This window comes from Amphibalanus amphitrite, unplaced genomic scaffold, assembly GCF_019059575.1.
Source record: "Amphibalanus amphitrite isolate SeventyFive unplaced genomic scaffold, NRLGWU_Aamphi_draft 001295F_arrow, whole genome shotgun sequence".
NCBI lineage: Eukaryota > Metazoa > Arthropoda > Thecostraca > Balanomorpha > Balanidae > Amphibalanus > Amphibalanus amphitrite.
The window spans coordinates 40,595-61,753 of NW_024882788.1; the positions used below are offsets into that span (position 1 = coordinate 40,595).

General features: G+C 47.6%; 2 protein-coding genes across 2 annotated transcripts; both read right to left on the reverse strand.

The window, feature by feature from the left end:
• Positions 1-212: 212 nt before the first annotated feature.
• LOC122371945 (xaa-Pro aminopeptidase 3-like) lies at positions 213-9,961 on the reverse strand. The gene is made up of 8 exons (XM_043348744.1): positions 9,730-9,961; positions 8,818-8,948; positions 7,657-8,479; positions 7,094-7,194; positions 6,407-6,550; positions 2,931-3,051; positions 1,277-1,450; positions 213-893 (listed from the first exon to the last, which is right to left on the reverse strand). The coding sequence occupies exons 1-8, from the start codon at positions 9,821-9,823 to the stop codon at positions 880-882; spliced, it is 1,602 nt and encodes a 533-aa protein (XP_043204679.1). The 5' UTR covers positions 9,824-9,961; the 3' UTR covers positions 213-879.
• Positions 9,962-13,912: 3,951 nt separating this feature from the next.
• LOC122371946 (PI-PLC X domain-containing protein 1-like) lies at positions 13,913-18,537 on the reverse strand. Its single transcript, XM_043348745.1, has 4 exons — positions 18,365-18,537; positions 15,960-16,092; positions 15,392-15,525; positions 13,913-15,120 (listed from the first exon to the last, which is right to left on the reverse strand). Exons 2-4 carry the CDS (start codon positions 16,081-16,083, stop codon positions 14,053-14,055), a joined length of 1,326 nt encoding a protein of 441 aa, XP_043204680.1. The 5' UTR covers positions 16,084-16,092; positions 18,365-18,537; the 3' UTR covers positions 13,913-14,052.
• Positions 18,538-21,159: the final 2,622 nt, after the last annotated feature.

Sequence of the window (21,159 nt, forward strand, 5' to 3'; positions counted from 1 at the left end):
CTTTAAATTTCTTGAGTGCGACAAAGCGCATTACAATGCAAATGTATGATATATCACCGCAACTGCTGAACACCTTGCTGCCCGCACCGCATGTGTCAGGGATTTGGCTGATGTGGCTAAACACCAACAGCCTATAACTGCATGCTTTCCAAGATCTCCCTTTGTTGTTACCAACATTCGTATATCTGACGGCCAGCGAAACATACAAAGACTTTGTCATCGTCACGTGCATTTCCATTTTACCCTTATCCGATATGAGGCTCACACAAAATACACAGCAAACCGATACCCTCATTTACCGCACCAGATGACTGGCGCATATTGGCACCTATAATAATCAAAATATGTCGAAACGGGCAAGCATTCGGGCACAGCCGGGTTCGGTTGCATGGCACGCAGGTTGCGTACGATCCTAGGGTGGTAAGTACAAAGTTGTTTTGCCTATATTTTTCCAAGGCTTTAGAGGTAACAAGACTGAACACTTACAGACTACTGGGGGAAGAAAACCGGGTTCAGGTTATGCGCTTTTACAATACCGAGAGACTCCTAAACTGTCGTATCAAAACACATCCACATACAACGCACGCGTAGATACATTGACCCCACTTTCACAGTCAATCAAAATAGAACTGTATACAACGGCACTGCCACAGCCTGTGGTAAAACGCACACTCGCACACATTACAAAACACGCACCAAACACGGATAGCAAAACACGCACCAAACACGCATAACCAAACACGCCTCGTTCATCCTGAGATGTGGGAGCGGCGGGTCGGTCTCGGATGGACCTATCTTCTCCGCTCGATCCTTTCTGCCGCCTCGCTCACGTTCGCGCCTCCAAAGTCGACTAACCAAGGAGAGGTAGTGACCGGCCGGCTATACCGCTGAAACTGAGCAGAAAGGCGTCAATACTCACAGGGATCTACGCTCTGGGATGGGAGGTGTCTGCCCCAATAAGTCAGGTTTGCCCAAGAAACCCGTGTTGCCTTGTGCCCCCATGGCTGCTGAGTGCTAGTACATGACCTAATTTACTCGTTGCTAATGCTATGCCTCCATATCCCACTATTGCATGCCCTAAGTTTATAGACCCGTACCCTCGTGCCGAAAACCCCGGCGCGAGCGACTTGCGAGCGTCATTTGAGGAAACCATTTTAAGCGTCAGTCATTTCGGTGATTATCAATTTGAACGATCATCAAATTTAGCGGATTATCAAATTTAGCGAATATCAATGTGACCGAAAGCACCATGACCCCGTTATCCGCGCCAACTCACAGTCGGTCGGTGAGGGGCCGCCCACCGCGCGCTGGATGGCGTCCACCGTCTTGGGACACTCCTCGGAGAGCACCTCGCAGCCCGTCTCCGTGATGAGGATGTCGTCCTCGATGCGGAAGCCCATGCCGCGGAACTCCTCCGGACTGCTCGTGTCGGCCGCCGGGATATACAGACCTATCACAAAAGGGGAGGGGAGGGGAGCTTAGTCAATAACAATTTGGGAGAGGGGAGCATTGCCGCTGTGACGGAGAAACGAATCTAAAAACGGATCTAAACTATCGAAATATGGAAGTACCAAGCATGCTACAAATATGCTCGCAACGTCCTTGCGTATTACCGTATACCACGCTAGGCTATGCGGCATTCGCTTTAAAAAAGGAAGTCACTCAAAAGCAAAAAAATCCCAGCCTTCTTTGAAATAGTGACTAAACCCGCGCCCCGTAGGGCTACCGGCGGACCCTATCACCCGTAGGGGGGGGGGCATTTCGGCCCCCCTAAGATCTCGGAAATTTACCGGCCGATTTTCAAAATTCAAACGGCGTTCGATAGCCCCACCAGGGAACTACCTTGTGACCAAATTTCATTGACCTAGGTCAAACCGATGACGTCACAGGTCAGGTCAAAGGTCGGATTTTCACCGTTCACAGGCATTTCAAGAAATGTGTTGTGAAATCGAGTAAATTAGTAAGGTTTTGAGAACCATCGATGGTACATTGTTCGTCAAACATATACTTCGCTATCTGAGGTCACTGATATCAGGTCAGGTCACAGAGGTCCAGGTCACTGGTCACCTGGGGGTCACAATATGAAAGTGTCGTGTGATACATGTTTTATGGTTCATTTTACATGACAAATGCGATTATGTGGGTCAGGCAGCCTTTGGGGCCAGCTTAGGTCGTTTTGGTGAAGGTCAGGTCAAGGTCAGGTCAAATTAGGTCAAATTTCAAAGTTGATATTTTGCATAAAATGGGTATCGATTCGATGCAGCTCGTCACGGGGAGTCCAATGGTGGTCTTTGTTTTGCCCTACGGTGTCTAGAATTGACAAAAATTGAGTTTGAAAATTTGACGTCATCATTTTTGAACAGTTTTTTCGCTATAACTTGGCCAAAAACGAGATATCGATCTGAAATTTGGTATGTAGATAGAAGACAGTAGGTACTATCACATATATTCCGGTTTTTTTTTTTCGAAACTCCAAAAAGTTTTTGGATTTTTAGCTAATATTTCCAAAAAATTACTTTTTTATTTTTGGGGGTCAAAACTCAAAAATTTCAAAAATCCGAGATAGCAGTTTTGTAGCCCTGTCAATTCTACACTTTTTATGTCAGATCATTTTTCTGTATTTTCAAAGCTGTAGGCCTGACAGCTCTTCTCGCGAAGGTCTTTTTTCGGTCGAAAATAACAGAACATGACGTCATTCTGACGTCATTTGTGGCCAACCTATCATAGCCTCTGGAAATATTTTTGGTCACAATGTGTAAAATTGATGCCCGGAGCGGTCCTGAAAGTTTGGTGGCGATATCTCCAGTCGTTTAGGAGATATCGACGGAAAAGGACAGGGGGCCGTTTCGCCCCCCCCCCCTACGGGGCGCGGGTTAAAGTAAACAAATTGATATCAACTAACCATAGGTAAAACCTGTGAGCGTACTTACCTGGCTCGACGGTGATGACCATGCCCGGCTGGAGCGGCAGGTTTTTAGGGATCAGACCCGTGTCGTGAACGTCCATCCCCAGATAGTGGCCGACGTGGTGCGGGCAGAACCGCTGCACAGACTGGAGAAGGCGCGGAGGTCACAGGTCAGAGCAACGCTCATTTCAGAGGTCACAGGTCAGAGCAGCGTACAGCTCAGGTGTCATGGGTCAGAAGCCAAAACCATAGAGATCTTATATCTTATTTCTCTATGGTCAGAACAGCGTGCAGTCCAGAGGTTACATGTCAGTATGGTGATCAGCCCAGAGGTCACATATCAGCAATGGGCGAAATTCACAAGTTAGACCAATCCTTCAGTACAGTGTGCAGTGTTGCGTCAAAAGGTCATAATATTGGGGCATCCGGAGGTCACATTAGCACTGCGGACAGAGGATACATAGATACTCGATCATCGGTAGTCACGGATCATTGTGGGTCATCAAACAATGGACAGTTCTGAATAGTCTGTAGAGCAAACGTCACAGGACCTTGCCAACGGTAATTAGGGTGATTGGACCGTTAATTACCAGCTAGATACAAGACACTATTGCCTAGAAACACAGCTATGAGGTAAGTGACTGTGATAACTACGAACAGTGCATTGTGTCACAATAAGTAGAGATACGCGAATGTAACATATAATACCGATCCTAAGCGGTTAGCTGTTAGATACGAGCTGTACGACGGACGTCACGGTGTATTTGGTAACATCATCAGTGTAAGCGTGTACATCGAATGATACACGGAAAACGCCTCGTGTGAGTGGGCCAGGAAGCCAGGCGAGCTATTCCCCATTCCCCATTTAAGAATAAATTGCAGCGCTTGAAGCACACCTAAGCGCCAATAACAATAAGTACAGCCCGTAAAAGTTAAGTGCCTGTAATGATGCAAGCCCCAATTTAGTATCGACCATACCATAAGCAAAATCGGACGCCTTTGGATCCTCGTTTAATTGTCCCTAATCTGGCCTGCCCTAAATGTTCTGCGCATATTTAGGAGCGACAAAGGCGGAAAAGGTTCTGACGAGCATATTTTCATGACCATTGCACGATTATGCCAGCAAGACCTTTGTAAATTATTACAAAATGTTGCCTTACCAACCCAACCAGTGGATATCTTACATTGTTAGTGCTACAGCGTTAGTCGAGCTGTAAAGTCGACACAAACATTGATCAAAACGACGACAAAGGCCAAACCAACTGATCTGTTTTAACGCTCCTTCCAAAACGCCACAATAGGAGTTTGTACTTTGGATCTAGCGCATATTTTTCTCAAAATACCGACGAGGTTGACTTCAAAGGATCATCACACGGCCACACCAAGCCAGTGACCACTATTGTAGCACGCCGACTGAAGCCAGAGACCGCACGGTCCAAAAGCACGACATCAGACACTGCCGGGTGACTTCGACCGGCTACTGCCAAAGCGTGGTGGCGCGAAGCTAGAGCGTGTTTAGCGACACGGCTGCAGCGACCGACTGAAGCGGCACAGCGGGGCCCCTCGGCCGGGTCCGTGAATTACCTCCTCGAACACCCGGTGGGTCACACCCAGCCTGATGAGGGCCTGGTTGATCTGTGCGGGCATACCATGTCAGCTCGAGTGGGGGCACGCTAAACTACTGCAGTCAATCGGCACGCTATTCTACTGCAAATCCGGAGATAACCCAGATAGTGACAGAAGTGCAACAAAAAGACAGAAATGATAGAAGCGATTATGAGTTTGTCGCTGAACTTAAGTGAAATCCGTGGCCGGAAGAGACGATGCGTTAGTCACAGGGGAGAACAGCTGACGAGTGCAGGTATTCCACGCCAAATCGCAAAGCAGGTCGTTCGACACTCAATCTAACATGTTCTAAAAAGATATCAGTTCAGAGCTGTAAACTGATTTAAAATGGTACCTTGCAATGCGATTTGATGTCTCACATCTCCAATTAATTAAAGTCGTGCATAATCACCAAAAATCATCATCATAAAAGGTTGGTATTACGGCTAACTTTCATGATGCAAATCGGTGGGATTCACTGTTACTCACAAAGCGCACTACAAAGGCTGTTGAGCACGCCAACTGCAGGCATTAAGGATGCAGGCGACTTGCTGGTGAGACATCCACATTAGTAAAACGAGACAACAATCCAGCAACGCAGTGGCGGTCGGCATTACTATAGACTCCCAAGTCCCAATCCCCTTAGCATGGTCTCGGCACCTGCTCCATGATTAGGACCAGGCGATAAATGTGCTCGCAGAACACCCGGGCTCAGCGATACAGGAGGCCTCAAGCGCCACGCCAGGCCACGCCAGTGCCCATAAAGCCGGGAAGTGTTTTCATTTTTGACCAGTCTGTAGTCCCTACAGCCGAAATATGCGCCAAATGTATGAAGATGTCATATTCTATTGTGAGTTAGTACATCAGTTATAAAAGGTCAGTGGCATTTATTTATTTATTTATTTTTCGGTTCACCCGACAACCACAAACAAGTGGGCATTACGACAAACACGCATATAAATTGAGGTCAGAGATAGATACAAATTAAATGGCACTTGGCTCTATTATCTGTACCCAAATGTAGTCGATTATGAGTCAAATGTATATGTAGTAAAAAGAATTGGATCGTTTTGATTTTTAAATCAGAGCAGTCAAAGCTGTTTTAAAATGAAAATTAAAAAACAATCGTTTTCCATCAAATCACTACTAGAATCAGTCCCACTCGAGGCCAATCGAATACTGTATTACTACTGACGACTACTGATATGGAGTAGTCTATGGTCCTGACTCCTGATAAATTGCCCAAAAAATGGAAGATCAGATAGGCACACTACAGCGAGGTGTCCACAGCACACCGCCGTGTTGGCTATTTGAGGAGACAAAACACCGAAAATGGCTGCAAACCTGGCGGAGGTATACGACGCATAAAATACATTTAGCACATTGGTGTGGTTAAATGTGAACCAGCAATAAATGGTGCTCTTTAAGTGTAGCTACATTTACACACCATGCAATTACGTCACGCATAAAAATTGGCTCATTTTGAGCTGATGCAATTCACTAGATGTCACCCAAACAAATAGTGTTTTCGAAATTTTAGTACTAAATCGCCTGAACGTTATACTCATTATTCTGCACATTTTCTCAAACTTTTGCCCTGCACAGGCCTGGTTACATATCCGGCAGCTAACAACCTCTAAGTCTAGCTGATTATAGCAGTCATGCACCGGAGTAGCAGCTCTACTCTATAATGCGTAATCTGAAACGTCTAATCGCGGTTAAACAACACCGGCCACAGGCGAAACCCGCTCAACAACTTCAGTTCATTACACAAGCGTAAAATTTACAGTAACAAGAATATGGTAAGTGGGCATTTTAACATTCATACCATTCCCCTCTGCAAAGGGATCTCTAGGAAGCGTGTCGTTGCCCGAGTCTGTAGTGACTCTGACTCACCCTGAAGAGCTGTCCCTTCTCGCGGTTGAAGCCGACCAAGCCGAGGTCTGCCAGACGCTCAGAGAGCATCCTGAACATGTGACCGTACAGGCCGTCCAGCGAGGGCCGCGACGTCCGCACCACGTCGATGAGCGCCTCCTGTACCTGTGGACACCGGAGGAGACACAGTGTGTCATAGGGGTAGTGTCTAGCTGGTTCAGAGGGCCGCGACGTCCGCACCACGTCAATGAGCGCCTCCTGTACCTGTGGACACCGGAGATACAGTGTATCATTGGGGCAGTGTATATCTGGTTCAGAGGGCCGCGACGTCCGCACTACGTCAATGAGCGCCTCCTGTACCTGTGGCAGCAAGCGGGGGGACACAGGGTGAATACGTCCAGAGGGTCGTGACGTCCGCACCAAGTCAATGAACGCCTCCTGTACCTGTCGAGGCTACAGGGGACACAGGGTAGTTACACTGGGGTGGTTCATAGGTCCAGAAAGGGTCGCAACTTCAGCACGCACCACACATAACAGTCGTGTAACTAGCGCCAGAGGAAGACGGGATGACAAAATCAAAAACTAACCAATAGAAAAGGTTGGGCCATTTTTTTCCTCTTGAAGCTCATTCTTCGTCCGCCTACCTCATAAATACACTTATAAATCGGCGACACAGGAAATTCGGTGACGCAGACGTGCTCTACCTACCTCCAGCAGGGTGTTGTAGAGCAGCTTCTGCTGGCGGGAGAAGACACCGTTCACCGGCCAGGTGCGGGTAATGTCACTACAGTAGCCGTGCAGCTCACAGCCTGTATGACACAAGGGACACGGTCACATAGTGACACTGGACAGGCACAGTGACGGTAAAATAATGACGCCGTTCACCGGCCAAGTCCGGGTAATGTCGCTACAGTAGCCGTGCAGCTCACAGCCTACGGTGGCACAAAAAGAAAATGATGAAAGGAAAGACATTGCAACCTGTGAAGGAGAAATAGTGACACAACGGAATTATAATGGCAGAGACACAAAACCACATGGGGTGTGACTGTGTGACATAGTGGTCACACTGCGGGATTTTCCCGTCGTTTTGGTGCCCGGAAAAATATAATCGGCGACTCGCTGTTACGTCGACACTGAGACAGGCACATTCAACGATATGCGTGTCCTGGACCCACAGCAGAAAGCGAGCACTGACAGCAACAAACTCCATATCACAGAGGATAACAATCCTCTGTGAAGAACCCACCGTACCTCACCCGCCTGCCACGTACCTGCGTCCATGAGCACCAGCTGGCCGTCGTCCACCGTCCGGTTGTTGTTGGTGTAGTGGATCACGTTGGTGCGATCACCACCGGCCACCACTGGAGGGTAGGCCAGCCGCTCAGCACCGCGCATTCTCGCCCCGAACTCCACGCGGGCGTACAGTTCGTGCTCGGAGACCCCGGGACGGGAGGCCGCCATGGCGTCCCGTATGGCGGCGGAGGCGCAGCGGGCGGCCTTCCGCATCAGTCGCTGTTCGGCTGTAGATTTCACCAGGCGCAGACTCTGGATGGCACGGCGTGGTGACTCCAGAGCAGCGCCGCGGAGGGATGTCACCAGATCCCTCACGGTACCACTCAGCGGTCCGTGCACATCCACTGCAGAGAAGTCGAACCAGACTGCCGCCGTGCCGGTGCCCGCCCAGTCGGCGGCCAGACACTCGAGATAGCGGCCGAGCTCGGCAGTCCCGGCCGCCCGGTCCACACCCAGCATGGCGGGCGCGGCGGCCGGGCCCGTGCAGCCGCCCTCCCACAGCTGACGGTGTGCGGTGTTGCGCTGCACGAACAGCGTGGCGGTGTGCTCGGGCGGCGGCCGGCCCGGCTCTGAGTGCAGCACGAGCACCGCCTCCGGCTCCTGACATCCGCTCAGGTAGAGCAGGTCGGTGGCCTGCCGGAACGGGTGCGGGATGTCCTCAGAGAGGTGGCTGACGCGCGCCGCCGGCACGATCACCACCTGGTGCTGAGGAGGCTGCTGCTGCGGCGCCTGGCGGGCCAGCAGCTCCATCAGACGACGCCGACGGTCGGCGAACTCGTCAGCCGTCAGACCCGGCGTCACCTGACGGTAATGGGGGCGGATGTGCCGAGTTAGTGATCAGATGTTAGACTTCCAGCATTGGAGACAGGCCTCATGTCATGGGCAGTAGTTAGGGGTGGGCCACCAGGGGTCAGAATATATCAGCTAGGCTTTTGTCATAAGACAGCACAGAAGGCAGGAAAGCTACACTAGCTGGACAGTGGACAGCAATGATACTCAGATAACAGATCATCCTTCCATTTCATCCCAGAGTATGTGGGACATGAGCAGCCAATAGAGACAGCCTGTGATCCCTACCACCACATGTCTCTCCTCTCCTGCTAACATTATCAGACCAATCAGTGGTTGTTATGACTTACCTCTCCCTCCTTCATCAGATGAGGGTGTGTGCAGTTGAACGGCTGGCCATATGAGGTCTGAAGGGGAGACGCTGACTTGACAGATGTCTGGTGGCTTAGACATCTGTACAGAAGGTGTGATGTAGATAACTCTGGAGCAGGACATATAATGGTCAGATTTTCAGATAAGGCAGCATGTGGTGATTTGAAGCAACTGCACATTCACATCATTGATCATAATTAACACTTAAAATGCGATAAATTGAATAAATAACATCCTTTCAGCAAAGTAAAGAAAAGACAAATTGGATTTTGTCACTTAAATATGCCCATAATCAATGCTAAGTTTTTGCATTATTCTAGAAAAAACACATATTTTCATAATTCAGGTGCTGTGGGGAGGAAGAATTTGCCCCAAATTGCACCAAATGCTCCCTGGATCTACCAGTACTAGCTCAAACTCCCCCGGCCTGGTGAAGGCGGTTGGGGGAGTATCAATATGCCTTTTTCTAAAACAAATTGCATGTTCTGCACTAGTTTTTCAAAATGTCTCTGTTCAACCAAGCAGCAAAACATAATTCGATGACATTCTTCAGAGTCATTTAAACTTTAAAGACAGTTTGGCATGAAACAGTAGATTTCTTGTATAATCTTAAATGAGCTGGTTTGCAAGTTTGCAAGCTTTGTTGAATCTAGAACATTATTCCCAACAATCTGCATAAAGCATAGTTTTATGTATAAATGGAAAATTAGTTTTTCTGATTGCTTATATTCATAAATTAAAGTAATTCTCCCTTTAAAAACAAATAAGAAAAAACCACCCATCCAGCACACAGGAAGCCCAAAATGCATGCAGACTACTTTTGCCCCTTTTGCGAGTTATTGATATCCAAAAACCACTGGTGACGAGGAGATACAAAAGCTGACACATACCTCTTATATGTTGAATGCATATTCTTCTAGAAATGTTGCTTTTCGCTAAAAATGGAGCAAAAAATCTCCTAACCTGCTCCATCGCGTGCGCCATGTTTGCTCTTACTGCGCCAGACTCGCTGTGACCTTGAAATTGCTTCCAAACAAATTGAAGGAGTTGGCAGTAATTCTGTGAGGAAAACTTTCCTCCGAAAGCATCTGATGCAATGCAACCCGTGGCGGTGGTTGTGATGCAAGTGCAACCGACTTCGGAGAAAAGCTGATGCAATCGTGATGTGTTCAGCCCTCTGCTTTTTAGTTGATTCTCCGGAAATATCAGAATATGACACTCCCGAGTCGAGTCTCGGACTGGGTGAAGCGCCTGAGCCCTGAACCGGGGGAATAAAGCAAATAAGATCTACGTGCTTATATTCCAGTTACATCGAGAACGAGTCCCCGCGGTCCGCCTCCGGCTCCCACACTTTGGCAGAACTGAATTGAACCACTCCTTTCAACCTCTGCTGGCTGCACTTCGGTCTAATGACCTACGTTTTAGATTATTTGAATAATATCTCGCCTATATTTCCTTAACCCTCGCCCGCACATGCCATTTTCCCATCCTAGAACGCACATGGGGGGGGGGGTTCCACCCCCCTGCGCCATTCCGTAACCGTTCCTATTGGAGATAGAGCTTAGCGGTAAAGACCAAAAAGATTCTTTGGGAAGAGACAAATCCAATGCTAACTACCCAGTTTTACCTTCTCACGTCAGTCATTGACCTTCCAGGTCAGGTCAAACTAAAAAATGCTGCTGTTTTGGGTCACCGTTGGATATCAAGTGCGCTGCTTATCAAATACCCAGGGACGTAGCCAAGGGGGGGGCGGAGGGGGCGCCCGCCCCTCCCTTGGGGTTTTCAGGAGGCCTCCCGAAAGGATTCAGGCCAACGTGGGCCGAAGGCCCACGTTGGCCTGAATCCTTTCGGCCTGAATCCAACGTGGGCCGAAGGCCCACGTTGGCCAAAATCACGTCGGAGGCGAACGAAATTCACCCGGGAATCTAAAAAATGACGTCAGAACAATCAGGGCCCTCTGACCAGCCTGACAAGTGACAGCTAGGGCCCTTCTCATCTCCTGTGAATAACCACTAGTATCTGTGTCTGACCGCTAAGGCCCCTCTGACTCCTCAGTAGAGAGGAGGCCCTCTGTGGGTAGGAGGCCCTGTGTAGAGAGGAGGCCCCCTTAGAGAGGAGACCCCCTGTAGAGAGGAAGCCCTCTGCAAAAAGGAGGCCCTCTGTAAAAAAGAGGCCCTCTGTAAAATAGAGGCACTCTGTAAAAAGGAGGCCCTCTGTAGAGAGGAGGCCCTCTGTAGAGAGGAGATCGTCTGAAGAGAGGAGGCCCTCTGTAGAGGAGGACTCCCTCAGTAGAAAGGAGGTCCTCTGTAGGTAGGAGGCCCTCAGTAGAGTGAAGGCCCTCTGAAGAGAGGAGGCCCTTTGCAGAGATGAGGTCCTCGGTATAGAGGAGGTCCTGTGTAGAGACGAGACTCTGAAGAGAGGAGGCCCTACATAGATAGGAAGCCCTCTGTAGAGAGGATGCCCTCTGTAGAGAGGATGCCCTCTGTAGAGAGGATGCCCTCTGTAGAGAGGATGCCCTCTGTAAAGGAGGCCCTCTGGAGAGAAAGACACCCTCAGCAGAGAGGAGGCCCTCTGTAGATAAGAGGCAATCTGTAGAGAGGAAGCCCTCTGTGGCTGTGTTGGTATTTTTACGATGGATGCAATTACCCAAACCATTTATCAGACCGTGGTGATATTCCCATAGCCATGCTTCGCACAACTCATAATAATTTATTTGACCGGGAAATTAATATATACCTATCCATCGATTGTTTGTTTCATCTACGGCGTAAATGAAGCAAACCACCTGGACCATAGGAAAATTTACTAACGAAACCATGTTTTACTTACGGCAAGTAAACGTGGCATCATTCACACATAAAAAATTGATAACCGTATAGTTTCAATCTTGCAGACGTCAGTCAGGTCAGAATCGTGACAATCCTATTGGAAAATATAATGAACTGTGTCCTGCTTCGAGAAAACGAGTCAAAACCACCCAATTCTTTCTGAATTAGGTACGTCAGGTCAGATTATCTGATCTGTAAGCACCCAGGTGGCATTTACTGACAGGGGCACCGGGAAGGATCATCTGAGGTGAGGTGAGGTCATCAACAGTTTTTAGCCAATAAATCACGACATGATGGGGCTAGATAGTTGTTAGTGTACCAAACCGTTCGCCTGATCATGACGCGCCGATTGGTACCCAGCGTGACCTTCCTAGGTCAGATTTTGAAGTTGACCTATCTATGTAGGTCGTTATAAACCATGTTATTTGTTATGACCTCTGGCGACCTCAATATTGACCTGACCCAAAAAATTGTTTACAAAAGTTGTAAGTCGTTCAACGAACTATCAAACGCCGTTGCCGTTTGTCGCTACGATTCGTGCTTTTCGAGTTCTGACGGGGGCCAAAAAGGCCCCCGCCCGATCCAGAGTCTTTCAGAGCCCGCCCGGAATACGGTTAAGCGCTTGAACGATATATGATAATACACCAAGTGTTAGGTACTCTGACCGTCATCTATCCATCCATTCCTCGCAGATCCTCCCCCCCCCGCCCCCCTCCTGCTGCGGTCCGGCCGCCGCCGTCGCCGCCGCCGGCGCCCGAGTTTTTTTTTTTTTTTGCCAGTTACCATGCCACTGGGAGTCTTGTGATATGCGTATGTTTCTTACCGCGACAGCGGTAAGAATAAAGAAACATACCAGTGCGCTGGCCATATGAAAGCTGAACAAAAGTCTGCATTATGTTGTATATGTAGTTATGTAGGCATGAGACCCTCTGTAGAAAGGAGGCCCCTTTAGGGAGGAGGCCCTCTGTAGAAAGGAGGCCCCCGGGATTCCTCCGCCCCTCCCTTGGCCAAATCCTAGCTACGTGCCTGCAAATACCGATGACAATGCTGTTTTCTGGTACCAAGCCAGCTAGAACCTCTTTGTCACAGTACCCGACCAGATTTTTGCTGCTGAGGTCATTTCAGGTCAAGTTAGGTCAAGGTCAATTATATGTGTTTGTATGTCTGTGTGTGTCTGTATGTATACCTACTGATGTGTGTACAACGATTGTTTTTGGGTCCATATTACATGAAATCATGATCTGAGAAGCTTTTACCAAAAAATGCAGTCAAAAAACTTCACAAAAAGTAAATTCAGCTTGCCTAAAACGCAATTATCTTAATGACCTAGGTTGACCTTGACCCTGACCTTGACCCCTGTACATCGTCGAACAACATGTTCCATGATAGGTGGGAGGTAAGACTGGCAAAAAAGGCCGAAATCAGGGTGTCAAAAGCTCACAAGGCCCATGGCAAACGCAAGATGTTGAGAATTGGCCATTTGGGTCATGACATGACCTGAAAAACAAGGTCATATCTCCGAAACCAAAAACCACAGAAACTTGAAATTTTCAGTGGACATCAAGAAAGGATGGAGGAGCAGCTATACGAAAAATCAGCCTTCTAGCTCTAAAAATGTTGAGTGCAGAGCAGAAAGACTACCTGCCTGGGGGGTGGCAACCCCCCCCCCCCCATGTGCGGGCGAGGGTTAATACCTATTTTGATTTGATAATGATGGTAAGATATATATATATATATATATATATATATATATATATATATATATATATATATATATATATATATATATATATATATATATATATATATATATATATATATATTTTGATTTGATTTGATATTTTGATTTGATAATGATGGTAAGATATATATATATATATATATATATATATATATATATATATATATATATATATATATATATATATATATATATATATATATATATATATATATATATATATATATATATTGTCTATTACTACTCAACATGGTAAGATATATCTGATTAATAATAAAACCAACACTTTGTTACCTGGCCTGGACAATAAAACAGCGCAGAGCACTGACATGCAAATTACTATGAATTGAAGACGGATTCGCTCTATCGTGACCACTGACCATCATCATTCATTCAACCCTTAACATACAATTGAGCCTTCTATTAGTCGTTCACCCTCATGTCATTTGTCATTTGCCATCATATAGCTGTACCTACCTATTACTGTTCAAAACATACAACGACCAGTAGAAAAATGTATATTTGCTTCGTCTCGATCGCAGCGTCAGCCGTCAGCCGTTCTCGTTCGTCGTTTTACTTAGTCGCACTCAACTCGCCGTTATCCAGAAATATCAGTCTCCCTCTCAGTATCGACCCCGGTACATTCAGCAGTGCGCTCTCTGCCAATTGACCAGCAGGGCCGTGTCCACGTTGTACGTTCCCATGAAGTAGTCGGCCATAACGATGTTGCTCTTGTCCCACCAGTCGTAGCGGACCATCCTGGAGACGTTCCTGTTGACCAGATCAGCCATCTGCCGGAGCGACTCGAGCCGGTCGAAGACGATGTCGCTAGTGTGCTCAGTCATCTCGCCCGCCAGTGCCCAGATCTCGTCTCGCGGTGCCTCGTCCATGGCGCGCCGCAGCGTCTCGTACAGTGCCTCGGGTGTGTCGTCGTTGTTCCACGAGTTGGGCACGCGCGGCCAGAGGTAGTCGCGTCCGGCCGGGTCGCGGTCCCAGCTGAGCACCAGGCGAGTGTCGGCCGCCCACAGGTCGGAGAGCAGCACGTGGTGGGGTGCCTCAGCGGGCCGCGGCGCCAGCCACCGCTCCAGACGGGGCACCACCAGCGACAGCAACTCCTCGTATGCCTCCGGGTGGCTGTCGAACGAGCCCTCGAACCCACCGATCTCGTAGATAACGATCTCAGTGGAGGCCTCCATCATGGCGACGAGGTCGTCGATGGCGATGTGGAAGGGTCGGAAGGGAACCAGGCCGTGACTCACCCAGAACCTCTCGGCGGTCGCCGGCGCGAACAGCACCCGCACGTCGAAATACCGAGCGCCGAGGTAGAACTGAGACAGCAGCGTCTCCTCCTGCGCGGAGGCGTACCGCTGCAGGAGATCATCATCCGAACTCTCTCCTCTGTAGTTCGTGTAGGAGGCCGCATCGTGCGTGCCGGGCAGCATCACCTCGTGCAGGTGGAAGTCCTGGATGTCGGCCGCCATCTGGGACATCCAGTCGGGTCGGGTGAAGAGACAGCTGGAGGCGATGACGGCGCCGTCGCGGCGGTACTCGGTGCAGAAGCCGAGACATGTCGACACGGCCGGAGTGCCCGAGAAGTTGAACGTGGGCAGTGTAACGTCCGTGACGAAGAAGTGGTCCGAGTGGTCGGCGGCGGTGACAGTGACCACCGGGTCAGAGGCCGGATCCGGGGTACACGAGTCGTACAGCAGCACCTGGCGGGAAGACGCAGATAGCGTGATGCCATAGATATATTGAGTTTGATATGCAAATTTACAACAGAAGAAAATGTTTTGCAGTGACCACTATAGTCGCAATTTCGAACTAACTATTTCGACCATCTGAGGCGACTTATTTATAGGTACGACTTTTTCAGACGCAGACTTGTTGTAGACTGGAGTAGGCGTAAGACTTCCGTATATGAAGTCACTAATCTGAATCGATGACGGGCATGAACTGTCTCTAAGATGACGTCACCCGCCTCACCTGATCGTCGGGCTGCACCTGAGCGGTGTGCCAGACCAGTTCCAACCGGCGCCATATGGCAGCTCCGCTGTCGTCTACAAGACCGACCGAATTGATGACGATGAACACATCGGTGACGTCATCACCCGGACAGGCTGTGGAGCAGTTATGGTCGTGAGGGATGACGTCATTAGTGTGGGCGAAACTGGGCGCGGCGTGGGAGTTATACAGCTGGCGGTAACACAAAAGGCGAAACATTTTTTATGTCATCGACTTCTGTTCGTTTGTGATGTTTCACATTTTGCATCCGTGTTCTTGACGAGCTTTTTATTCGAACTGAATACGAAGTTCTTAGACATTTAAAATTCGGCTAGTTGAATAATGCTATTTGATGAAGGCAGGTTTACCTATTTAGGATGCTTGTTTTTTTCAATCGGTTTCAAAGTGAAACGCACTCGTATGTCACGCTGTCAATCATTGCCTAAACCAAAATATTTTTAGTCAGTGTCTTCCTAGTTTACATGTTTAGTTTACCTACCTACATGTATACGATGGTAACGTGACACGCATACCTTTGCAAATCACTTACGAGGCTGACTGACACTTTGGAGTCTAGGACGAGGTCTTGCCGATCGCTGACGTGCTGTGACGTCATGACCAATAGCCATGCCACCAATCAGCAGCAGCAGCAGCAGCGACCACACAGGTGTCATGGCGGCGACCTGTAAAAAAAACGTCGCTCAGTTTTATAAACGAAAAGCATAACGAGGCCTTTTACGTCTTTTTTTTGCTAGACATTTTTGTGGCTTAGAAATAAGGCAGCTCGAATAGGGTAGCCTGGGGCAAGACGCCCCAGATAATTCATTTTGCTACATAACTTTTGTCCCACATCACCTGGAAGGCCAAATTTGTGCTCAATGCGTTCTTTGGACATTTTACTTTAAATTCCACCCCTCAAATTCATTCACTTATGATCGAACTCCCAGCTAGGAAGTGATTTGTGAAGCAACTGCAAATGGGGCATTTTGCCCCAACCCCAGGGCAAAACGCCCCACGGCCTGGGGCAAGAAGCCCCATACTCTAGATTGAAGATTAATTGCATAGAATTAATTAAATTAAAATTGCATAGAAACTTACTGTTCGACAGTTACCGAACATTAGGAAGTGGGTATTCGGAACAACACATGAGGTAAAACGCCCCATGGGGCTTTTTGCCCCGCGACCTACTGGGGCGTTTTACCCCATCACGTAGTTCGATCAGAGAACAACGCCTTGCACTCCAGCAAGACATAATTTAAAACGGACCAACCCATTATTATAAGTGTTAGACACTAGTTGTTCAAAATACATAAAAGTCGTTAACCTGATGTGGACCATAAAAGAACGCCATGATGCATAATCTGACTACAAAACATAAAAATCACTCCAAAAACAAATTTTTGGCTATATCTCCCTAAAGAGTTATCACAATTTCTTTCCAGTTTGCTCATATAATGATCATATAGTGCACGTTTTATAGAAGAGAGAATGTTTCCCCAGAACCTTGCCAGTTCCGAGAAACATCGGTGAGGCGTTTTACCTCGGCGGGGCGACTTGCCCCGGTCTACCCTACCTAATTGTTCGAGAAATTCAAAGATTTAAAACTCTTCTGGCTGCTTCAAAGTCGTATTGTATCCAGCTTTGAATTCCGGTTGAAGAAAAATCATTGTCCTATTTATCATCACATTTGACATAATTACTCATCGCTCAGCGCTCATCACCAGAACCGGGCATGGCAATAGACGATGCGATATGTTACCTGCAGGCGATCGTTGAATAAACGGGTGTCTCCTGGTAGTCAGATTGTCACGTGCTCAATTGTCTCCCCAATTTCCCCTGTCTCATCAAGTAATGATGATGCTATCAGGTCTACCGGGAATGTCTTTGAACTTTTGAATACAATTTAAACAAATTGCTTTGAAATATCACGCGCTGGAGTGATCTTAGCTTGGTGTTTGTCCTGAAGAAACACAAGTGATTTTAGCCTAAACAAAGCACGAGGACAATTATACACTATCCTCAGTATCATCAAGGATTATTTTATGGTCTGCATGCTCCAGTTACGGGATAAATAAAAATGTTTGAATGAACTGGTTATCTAAAACAATAAGACAATTTACGAACGATTGTATGCCTTTTTATCTAAGAAATAGCCGGATTGGTTGCACTTACCAGCCTATACATCGGAACTAAACGTAAGTACATTTAAAGAGAAGTTAGGAACCTAACCCATGTTAAACATATCCTGATTGAAAGACGATCTATGCAAATGGGTTTGAGGGACAGCTGTAACAAAACGTTAACCGTGATTCGATTATCCTTGCTGTCAGACTGATGTTCGTTTCACCCGTGATTGAATCGATTGGATTGAATTTAAAAAAAAATGTTGAGTCGAAAAAGTTTGATTCAATCCATCGTCAGAATCGTTCGATTCACAAGCTATGATTGAATCGAACGCATTGGCAATCAGGGTTACCGGTTAATACTTAATTGAATAAAAAATTAACGTTTCATGAACTAAAAAAAAAAATGAAGTGAACATAGTTCATTATCAACAATGCACGTGTGCAATGCAACAATGGAGCTGTTGAGATGTAAAAATGCATTATGTAAAAAAAATAGCCAAAATATTGATTTGACTTTTTACAAATCGAATCGAGAAAAGAATTGTTCAAAAATGTTTGACTGAATCAAACGTGAATCGTTCCTTTTTTATTTATTTTGTTATTCTCTGAATCGAAAGGAATCGATTCACCATTTTTTTTTTTTTTTTTGAAGGAATGGAACGGTGATTGAATCGAAAAAAAATCAAATAATACATTGATTGAATCAATACAAAAAAAGGTGATGCAATAACCAGTCTGCTTGCTGTCTTACTATAGCCTTTCCATGTTTCTCAATCTCTCCACCAGTGCTCCCAAAAAGTTGTTCACTGGATTAGTGCATCATTCTCACCTGTAGCCGACGTCTGGTGTAAGTGAGACCTCCGTAGTCTACTGTGCAGTGACCAGCCTCTTCCGTCGACAGGCCAGTGGTCGTGTGAGTAACACAGGTGAACGCATACCACGGGTCCACGCCATAGCAGCTGGCAGTGTTCACAGCTCACTATCAGATAGGATTTGTTTGGTGAGGCGAGAGCCACAAAAGTATAGCGGTAGACTATCACGGATAGAACCATGACATGGTCATTGGTCATTGCTATTCACTGCCAACTTTTGTTCACGGCATACGCGAGCAGCACTTAGCCAAATCCATAAAATGCACCGTCTAGATATGTTTCACTTTATGGCGATGCGCCGCAATACCTCCTCTGGTAGGCTGCGCCGCAATGCTTCCTCAGTGGTAGACTGCGCCGCAATGCTTCCTCAGTAGTAGACTGTGCCGCAATGCTTCCTCTGTGGATCCAGGGGGGGGCATTTGGGGCTAATACCCCCCCCCCCCGCAACGCCCGAAATCGACGAATATTTGCGTTTTTTCGAGAACAAAGCGAAAACGAAACCACTTTTATAAGGCAAGTTTTTTAACGGCACAGCAGTGCGAAGAATCGAAATCCGATGAGTTTTTGAAATTTGGAGAAACTTTTTTGGGGGATATGCCCCCGCAGCGTCCCAGACCGTTTTTTTTTTATCTGCCAATGCAACGCTGCCTTAGTGGTAGACCGCACCGCAATACCTACATCTCTGGGGTAGACTGCACCGCAATACCTCGGACTCTGGTAGACCGCACTACATTATAGACTGCACCGCAATACGTTCTCTGCGGCAGTGTACGGCCCTCCAGCAAAAGAGTGGTTGGTTAGCCTATGTGCTTTTGGTGTAATAACTTTGAATGACAGAGACACTCCTGTAATATGACTCAACATAAATGAGAAGAGGGTTCGTGTACACAGTTCGCCAATGGTTTTCAACAGCCATTAGACGTATTCATCAATGCACATCGCTTATTGTGATATTGGCAACCAACCACTTAATACCTGGAGGGCCGTACCTATTCCTATTGCATATTTCTTCCACGACATTGCACCGTGAGCACATTCCAAAAAGGCCACTATCTTACCTATTATAGAATGAAAATTAAAATGTAAAAAAGCACTGCAATCCCTCTCTCAAGCCCAAACTGAGCGACTGACCATCCCGCTGCATTTCTGTCTGAGGATGACGTCACAAACCTCTGTACAGCGGCATCCGTAGGATGCAGTGTGGGTGGGTTCCCACACCCACCAGACCCATAAAACTCGCTTTGTGGCCCGATAACTCAGTGACATTTCAGTCATATTGTCTGGCGTATAGATTTCCTGATAAGCTTTGAAATGTACTCTACGACTGACTACGGGTTTTATTGGTTTTGAATTTCATTTTATTTCCAGTGTAACTATCAGCCATAACGTTTTCAGCAATCGATGAGATATTATTTGCTGCTGCCTTCAGTAGCGGCGGAACACCTTCAATTAAGGGGGGGGGGGGTACCGCCGACTTATGGTCCCATTCTTTCCATGCAACACTAATAGGGCTAATGTTAAAATGCCAAAATCAAAGGGAGGCTATGTACCCCGGTGCCCTCCCCGTTCCGCCGCCTATGGCTGCCTTATCTGTTATCTTTTAACTCTAAAAAAGTTGTGCCTACCGTCTGCCTGATGCAAGCAAATGTCGTTCCATTTTGACTCTGGTGCTCGCTGTCACTTGCTCCATTTGCAGTAGCTGTTGCCACCCTGCTGCAACCTAGTCTGACCGGGGTGCGACCTTCTTGTGCAGCAGGTGGCACCAAGCGCTTCCACTGAGAGGGTGAGGGCGAGACAGACGAGGGCTGACACAGGTGCGGCGGCCGTACCTCTTCCAGTGCTCACATTTGTCACCGGCTACAGCGGCCGGGGGCGGGACTGCCACAGGGTCGTATACGGCGCCACTGCGGCATATACGGCGCCACTGCGCCGTTCCGTGGCGCAGCACGCTGATATCTGCCCGGCGGGAGGCAGCGCGGCGGCGGCGGCCGTGCAGACGGTGCTGGGGCGGAGACGAATCGGTTCCGGCACGCCACTCGGCAACAGGCAAGGGAGCAGCCGAGCAGGCTACGTGCAGTCATGGCGCGGTCATTCACTGCGTTGTGGTGTAAGGACCGGCGGGTGATGCTATCTTATCCTATGTTTATGACTTTATTGTTTACGTACACAATTTTGCAATGACTGTACTTCCTACTGAAATGAAGCCTTGGTGTTTATGGTCGCCCAAAATTGAATCATCACATTTTACAAATACCTATTGCCTTATTCTCATTGCAACCGGATTGAGCATATTCTGCTCTTTTTGATTAAATTGAGTCACTCTCTTTACAGAAAAACCTTAGCATCGAATGCATCGTGTTTGTGCAGCTCTCCACATAGCGTTTGGTCAGCCAATGGTGCCCAATTAGGTAATCGAGCCATGTTAACCACGAGCCCACTGAAGTATCGAGTGCAGTCGCTACCCACGGCCGATGACCTCAGTGCAGCTAACAGGGCGTGGCACGGCGTTGGTATGCATGCACTGCAGAGCTGTTAGCAATGAGAACTAGATGATGCCGAAGATAATCAGCTGTATGAGATTGTAGGAGGGTGTAACAAACTCACGGCACATTTATAAAAATGGGAGAGCCGAGAGCCTGGCATAAGATGTGCAGCAAGTTTCAAACATTCCTCGTTGTCTCTTGCCTAAGCATATTACTGTACAAAGTGTTCATAGTTTATACGTTACGGAAGAACTGTGATAAAATGTAGA